General features: G+C 40.0%; 1 protein-coding gene across 1 annotated transcript in view; it reads left to right on the top strand.

The window, feature by feature from the left end:
* LOC113457748 (ubiquitin carboxyl-terminal hydrolase 45-like) overlaps positions 1-7,790 on the top strand; it is a 29,115-nt gene that overhangs the window by 17,006 nt on the left and 4,319 nt on the right. Inside the window, exon 6 of the mRNA XM_026786808.1 lies at positions 7,306-7,448. Within this exon, the coding sequence (XP_026642609.1) occupies positions 7,306-7,448 (143 nt within the window). The remainder of the gene's footprint in view (positions 1-7,305; positions 7,449-7,790) is intronic.

Consider the following 7,790-nt stretch of genomic DNA (forward strand, 5'->3'; position numbering starts at 1 on the left):
GGGTGGATTGGCCCTAAAAGCCTTCTGTGCTTTGTTTGTTCCTCCCACCCTGCAGGTTCTGCCAACTTTATTCATTCTCCTACTGTTCCCAGGTGTTTGAGCTCTCTTTCTCTGTTAGACAGACTCAATGTCACCTAGCCCAGGGTAGCCTTGAACTCACAGAGATCCCTCTGCTTTGTCTCCCAAATCCTGGGATTAAGGGTGTGTGTCACCACTGTTTGGCCTCTAGTGGCTTAGCTCTGCACTCTGATCTTCAGGCATGCTTTATTTGTTAAAACACCAAATATCACTACAGTTTTGGCTGCCTCTAATATGGCTAGGCAGTAGTACCCGCTGATTAGCCCGAACTGAACATAAACAGTTGTTGTTGAAGGATTAACAGAAGACCTTTGTTATTTCCATCCTCTCTAAACCCTGAATGTTAGCATCAAAGTTATTTTACTTACCAATGTTTTATTATGTTTGTGTTTTTGCAAGATGCTATGCATGATATCCATCTGTTCAAGGTGAAGCAGTGAATGGAAGAGACCCACTTCCTGGTTACTGTCCTAGCCAGTCTGTTGGCATTATGAGGGATGTAAAGAAGTGACTTCTCGTTTGCTTGTGTATGTGGGGCTGTGATTCAGTAAGCACAGTGGGCTAATGGTTTCTTACCTCAACTCAAAGAGCCAAGGGTGTTTATTTAGAATTGCTTTCTAAGCCAAGAGCGGAAAGTTATTTAATTACAGTATGGCAAAAAGAGAAAGGGTGTGTGTTTGAGGCAGAAGAACAGGTTGCTGGTGAGGGTTTCTATAGGGTAGGAAGATGGGTTTGGTGGTGCTGGGGGCTCCGATAGAGCAGGAAGAATGGGTTTGGTGGCGCTGAAGATGGTGAGAGGTGAGATCGAAGTAGGAGAAGATGTTTAAGGGCCTCCTACTTAAAGACTGTCCTTAGGACAGTGGAGAACCACTGTTTTCAGTGGAGAAGTGAATGGTCAGAGTTGTATTTTGGACAGGTTATTAGACCCAATATAAGACAGGTAGAAGTGGATATTCCAGCTATTATCGATGACATTTATCACATGACTACATAAGTGCGTGTTTCTAAGGCTGATGATTAACTAGGAATTAATTATTATTCACTTTGAAAGTAGGGGAATTGTGAAAACAGTTTTTCTTAAAACTTCTTTCAGCTGTAGAAATGGGCAAATTAGCATTAGTACTACATGACTGGTTTAGGTAATTGCATTAAGCAATTGAGATGAATCCAGTGCAGGTTCCCAGAAGAATGCTTACAGCTGTGTAGAGTTCACATCTGATGTTAGAATTTGTGTGTATGGTGGGGGCAAGCTCACCCTTGTCATATGCATAGTGAAAAGGTCATATAAAACAAAAAAATTGAAAAACAGCAAAAAATATCCTTGCAAGATCCAACCAGAATGATGTTAAGAAGTAGACGAAAGACCTGGAAGCAATAGAAGAAGGGATAAAGTTGGCAGAGCCTGCAGGGAGGGAGGAACAAAACGCAGGGGGCTTTTAGGGCCATGGGACTATCCCACAGGAAAAGGGCGGCTATCTGTCATTATGTATTTGTCCAGCTGAGAGGAGCATCCACCACCAAGAGGAAACTTAATGTAAGCTATGAATGCTGGCTTATAATCAAGTGTCAATGTAGCTTCATCATTTCTAACAAATGAACCATCTTGGTGGCGGATGTGGATAATGGAGAGGTTTTGAGTGTGCAGGGGTGGGGTGTGTGGCTGCATTTTGCTTTCAACCTAAAATCTGATTACAGTTTTTTAAAAACTGACCCATGTACTCTGAAAAGTTCATTAAACTTCAGTAGACACTAGAATATTGTACAAACACCAAATGCAGGAATTCCTAATGGAATACTGAAAAATATTGATTTGGTTTTTGTTAACTACACAGAAGATTGAAAGTTCCATGCTCTTTCTAGAGAAATTTAGCTCAAAATGTCAGTACTGGCTCAGTGCTATTTTATTAGTATTAAAGAAAATCATGTATATCATGTTGAGTTCATTACACTAATACTTCTTGGGGTATCAAAGACCTGAAGTATGTTTGTTTTAGAAAGTTTTGTTTTGTTTTGAGACAGTCCTAGCTGTCCTGAAACTAGCTCTTGTAGACCAGACTGACCTCAGACTCAGAGAGATCTTCCTCTCTCTGCCTCCCACATGCTGGGATTAAAGGTGTATACCACCACCGCCCACTTTAGAAAGTGTTTTTACATCATCCCCCAACCCGTATATTTTTTGTTTTTAAAATGGAACAGTATTAAATGGTTTGATTAGGTTCCTAAGCTGAGGATTAAAATACTGTGACCTAAGCCGGGCGGTGGTGGCGCACGCCTTTAATCCCAGCAATTGGGATGCAGAGACAGGCAGATAGATCTCTGTGAGTTTGAGGCCAGTCTGGTCTTCAACTCTGTTCAATGCTCTTATGTTTCAAGCTCCTACAGAACAGCCCACTGAACTCTTAACACTCAATGGCTTTTCTAGTCCAAATTTCCAAAATCCTTCCACAGTCCTCCCAAAGCAACATTGTTAGGTCTGTCACAACCATACCCCATGATCCTGGTACTAGTTTGTCTATGTTAGGGTTACTGTTGCTGTGAGAAAACATCATGACTAAAAGCAATTTATAGAAGGAAGGGTTTGTTTCACCCACAATTCAATAGAACAGTTCATCATCCACAGTAGTGAGGCAGGAATTCAAGCAGGGAAGGATCCTGGAGGCAGGAGCTATTGCACAGGCCATGGAGGGGTGTTGCTTACTGGCTTGCTCCCCTGGCTTGCTCAAATTACTCTTTGTGTATGTAGACTTTAGGCTTCCAAGGTAAGGTACGGAATTATTAAAAGAGCTGTAAGAAGACAGGGCTACACAGAGAAACCCAGTCTTGAAGGACAAAAGAAAAGCGAAGGTTTGTTCTATGGGTTGTGGCAGCACACGCCTTTAATCCCAGCTCTCAGAAGGTGAATCTATGTAACTTCAGGTCTCCCATTCTGAACAATAAGTTCAGATCTACTGTCAGTTCCAGGACAGCCAGGCCCACCACACAGAGAAACCCTGTCTCTGTGAAGACATGAGAGTTGCTAAAGGGGGCCTGGGCTCATATGGTTCAGTACCCAATACAGCAACCAAAACAAGCAAATAAAAAAACTAGAATGCCTGAAGTCTGTTCTTTGCATTCTCATTCTATATAATTCTGTTAATGTGAAGGAATATATGATACTATAGCTAGAATATGCTTTTAAAATAAAATAACCTTGAAATACTAGACTTACTCTTTCTAATAATCGGTATCATTTGTTTTAATTGTGGGTTAAACAAGGTAAAAATGAACAGTAATAAAAAATTTGTATGATCTTTTAAGTTGTTAATTTTTTGGAGCAGATTTGCAATTTTCATTATAAAACATTCAAAAAAATTTTAGAGTTCAGTCTTTAGGCTATTTGGTTCTGTGTTTATAAAGGAGGTAGAAGGACCATGGCACGGCTCATTTTCTAGCGTGCTATTTGCCTATTTGCCTAGGGGTTGAAACCTGAGGCCCAGGCCCCAACAGCTCATAAATAAGACATTGCTGCAAAAGCACACATACCTTTAGGTATTTAATATTTGACTAATTCAGACACACACACACCCCATTTTAAACTAGAATCTTGGATCTCTGCAGTCAGGTCATTAGTGAATAGATCCGCAAAATGTAGGTCCTGGAAGTTCTCTGCTGAGATAATGCTATAAACTCGAGGCTTTCTGTACCAGCTCTATACTTTCTGGTCATAAATCGTAAGTATTCTATATAATATAAATAGTGGTTCATATAATACCTAGCAGACTGTAGGCATTCCATAAACTGACTGTATTATAAAAAATTTCCTATTTTTTTAAATAAAAAAGTAGCTTTCAGAAAATACTGCTGTGTTTTCTGGTTAAATTCTCTGATGTATTTAACGCCCAAGCCTAACAGCATTGTTACATCCTGGCTATTTTCTCATAGACTTGCCGCAAAAGTGAGCAGACAGACCCTTGCCACTTGTGTGAAGTGGCTATTTAACCGTGAAATCCACTGTGTTTATTGCTGCTGCCCTCTGGGCATGTTCTTTCTGGCAGCACTGTCCATATTTGGTGGCTGTGCATGGAGAGCCAGGTGGTGCTGCAAAGCATCGCACAGTGAAGCGTGGCTGTCTCCAGATTTGACATTTGCCATTCCTTCCTGCTGAAGGGAAGAGGAATCTGGTTTTCCATATGTTTATGCTTTTTTTTCTTGCCTGCAGTTTTGTCCAGATGGTCTTATGAACATTGTTTACTTTGGGATGTCATCCCAGATGTTTTAAAAAGTGATGGATGAACGAGGTACAGAGATACATAAAGGGTATATCGAAAATTAAATTATGTTACTTATTTCTAGGACTATCTTTCCAAGTGGATTTGTGTATTATTTATCTCTGTGTAGTTACTTTCTGTAACTTATTTCTTCCAACCATTGTTTTTTTTGTGTGAAAAGTTCAAAGAACAGGGCTGGTATGTAGTTCAGTTGATAGAGTGCTTGCCTAGGGTATAAGAGTCTGGGTTCAGTCCCCAACACTTAAGAAAACCTGGCACGTTGATAATTAAAATCCTGAACGCTGGAGGGGAAGCAGGAGGATCCCACCCAGGTGAGCTACGTGAGCCCCCGTCTCAGATATGTTACAGAACAGAACAGTGCTTATTAAGGATGTTAAAGAAAGGAAAATCTTTTGAGGATTCATTTGTTCAGAGCTGCATACACCCAAATCTGTACGATTCTTAACCGACTGTCTTTTATAGTTGTTTTCTTTGAACATGGGTCATTGATGTGAATTTAGGTTGTAAAGACATGGATTTATAATTGGAATATTACTGCTATGTCCTTGAGCAGATCACTTAGCCTGTGTAAGACAGTGCTGGACCTAAAGGCATGTGCCACCACATCTGACACAGAGACATTTAGTGGTACATCCTCTTTTAAGTAGCCATCGCTTTTGTAAATGATCCCTCAGCTGGGATCTTGTAAGAAACATTGAAAAACGGGTCACCAAACAGCACCTCTGACAACAAAACAACATGGGACATAGAAATGGGATTGACTGGAAAGCGGGGATGAGCAAGGTTATGAGGATGGGGATAACAGAAACATATTAGATATATGAAAATGTCACAACAAAACTCATTATTACATAAAATTAATATATGTGAATAAAATAAGAATCCATTATCAGTGAATATCCACAAGATCAGACAGCAACACTAGTAGAAATCTAGCCTTTTTATGCCTGAAGTATTCTTAGAATGTATTTGAAGGACTTGAGTATTTGTGTTCTAGGAGTCCTAGAAGTGTGGTCTACTGAGGGTACTCAAGGGTTGACTAAGTGTTTTTGTTTGTTTGTTTGTTTTTACAACAGGGTTTTATACTCCCACTTTGGTCTGTAGTTGAGGATGACCTTGAATTTCTGATTTTCCTGCTTCTACCTTCCAAGTGCTGGAATTACAAGCATTTGCCTCCAGCCTGGTGCTCTGTAGTATAGGGAATGAGAGGGAATGAGCCTAGGGCTTCCTCTATGCTAGGCAAACAGTCCATGAAGTAAGCTACATTCATAGTGCCCTGTATGATGATTTTGAGTCACGGTAATCTATTACGTAGATATGATCGACATGTCAGTTTGTAAATGTTAGAAACTGTTCTTCATTCTTACATTGTCATTGGACCCAAACTAATAATGCAGTTTTCAACTGGGCGTGGTGTTACATACCTTTAATTCCAACCCAAGGGAGGCTGAGGCAAGTTCAAAACCACCTCATCTACATAGCAAGTTCTACGCCAACCACAGCTACAGAGATCCTGTCTCTAGAGCTATACAGGCCCTATTTCAAAAACAAAAATCAAGGCCGGGCTGTGGTGGCGCACTCCTGTAATCCCAGCACTCGGGAGGCAGAGGCAGGCGGATCTCTGTGAGTTCGAGACCAGCCTGGTCTACAGAGCTAGTTCCAGGACAGGCTCCAAAGCCACAGAGAAACCCTGTCTCGAAAAACCAAAAAAAAAATCAAATGCAATTTTCAGATCTATACTAGTTATCTGAATTATCAGTTACAAGGCTTGATATTTTACTTTTTGTAGTATACTGTGGTCCCATTAACTGTTTTAACTTTTAAATTTTCAAACCTATAGAAAGTTGCCAATTTTACCAAAGGACGTCACTGTAAGATGGTAGTTTCCTACCTGGTTCTATCTTCTGTTAACTAGTTGTTGGCTTTTCATCAGTTTTCCTTCTGAGCATGGTGTAATGATGCTTTTGTTTAGTCCCAGCACTCAGGAGACAGAGGCAGGCAGATCTCTGTGAATTTAAAACTAGCCTGGTCTACAGAGTGATTTCCAGGACAGCCAGGACTGCATAGTGAGACCTGTCTCAAAACAAAAGAAAAGTTTTCCCTTGTGGAGCTAAGAGATGGCTTAGCCATTAGGAGCACTTGCTGCTCTTTCAGAGGACCTGGGTTTGTCTTTCCCTGACCCACATGGTGGCTCAGAACCATGTCTAACTCCATTCCCAGGCACCTAATGCCCTCCCCGGCCTTTGCGGGCATCAGGCTTGAGTACACAGGCATACATGCAGGCAAAATACCAAAGCACATTAAAATGTTTTTAAGTTAAAAAATTCTTCTCACCATTTCATCTTATAATAAAAGTTATTACTAATATGACTTCATTCTGTAATCATCTGTTTTACTACTCTTGCTTACTTTGATGTTCAAATTGTACACCTTGGACTGATGTGCTGTGCAGCCTGAAGCCAGTGGTTTGTTTGCCCATAGCCAAGGCGGAATTGAACTCTCTCTGTAGCTGATGACCTTGAATCTCTGATGGCCCTACCTCCACTTCCCGAGACCCAAGTGTTCATTACAATTGTGAACCCTTGTGTATCCTTTGGCACGACAACCATTTCATAGCTCATTTCTCATTTTCCCTTCCCGAGGCTTAGAATAGCTTGTCTTAGGCACTCATTTCTTTTCCTGTGGGGAACTGTGTTTACAAGGAAGGTCTTTTCTGCTTGTTTTCACCTAGTTCCCTTTAAAGCTTTTAAATGCATCAGGAAATTATTCTGTAATGCCATGTAAAGGTGCAGATATCTATGTGAAAACGAGTTCAATTCAATAGCAGTAAAATATAAAACCAAAGATACTGAGTTTGTGGTCTTGTCGTTCAGGAACACTAAATTCAAAGATCCAGTCTTAATTGATCTTAAATGATATATCTAAATTATTAAGTGACACATTTAATTTTGTTTCACAGGTGCATTTTCTAGAATCATAAAACTCTGTGAAGAAAAACGTGAAACAGGTGAAATAAAGAAGGGAAGAAAAGGCAGCTGTGTGCCGTCTGTTAAAGGAATTACAAATCTAGGAAACACTTGCTTTTTTAATGCAGTCATTCAGGTAAGAGTCATCAGAATGATCTGTATACTGTAAACAATTATTTGAACTAGTTAATATGAGCATAGACACACTGCAGTGGAGACTGTCCAATAACTGTTAAATGTTATTCTAGAAAGTTCTTTCTGTTTTTTTTTGTTTGGGGTAGTTGTTAGTCATTATTGTATGTATATGCCACAGTGCTACTTGGAAGTCTGTTGTCTTGTAGTATCATATGACAGAAAACATAAATTGTAGTCAGTTAAATCTTTAAGATTTTAAGTGGACATGTTTTGTTGTGCTGAATAAGATTAGAATCTTTGAGAGTATTCACATCAACACATCAGAACCACACACTGAGAACAT

Source organism: Microtus ochrogaster, linkage group LG5 (assembly GCF_000317375.1).
Source record: "Microtus ochrogaster isolate Prairie Vole_2 linkage group LG5, MicOch1.0, whole genome shotgun sequence".
NCBI classification, from domain to species: Eukaryota; Metazoa; Chordata; class Mammalia; order Rodentia; family Cricetidae; genus Microtus; species Microtus ochrogaster.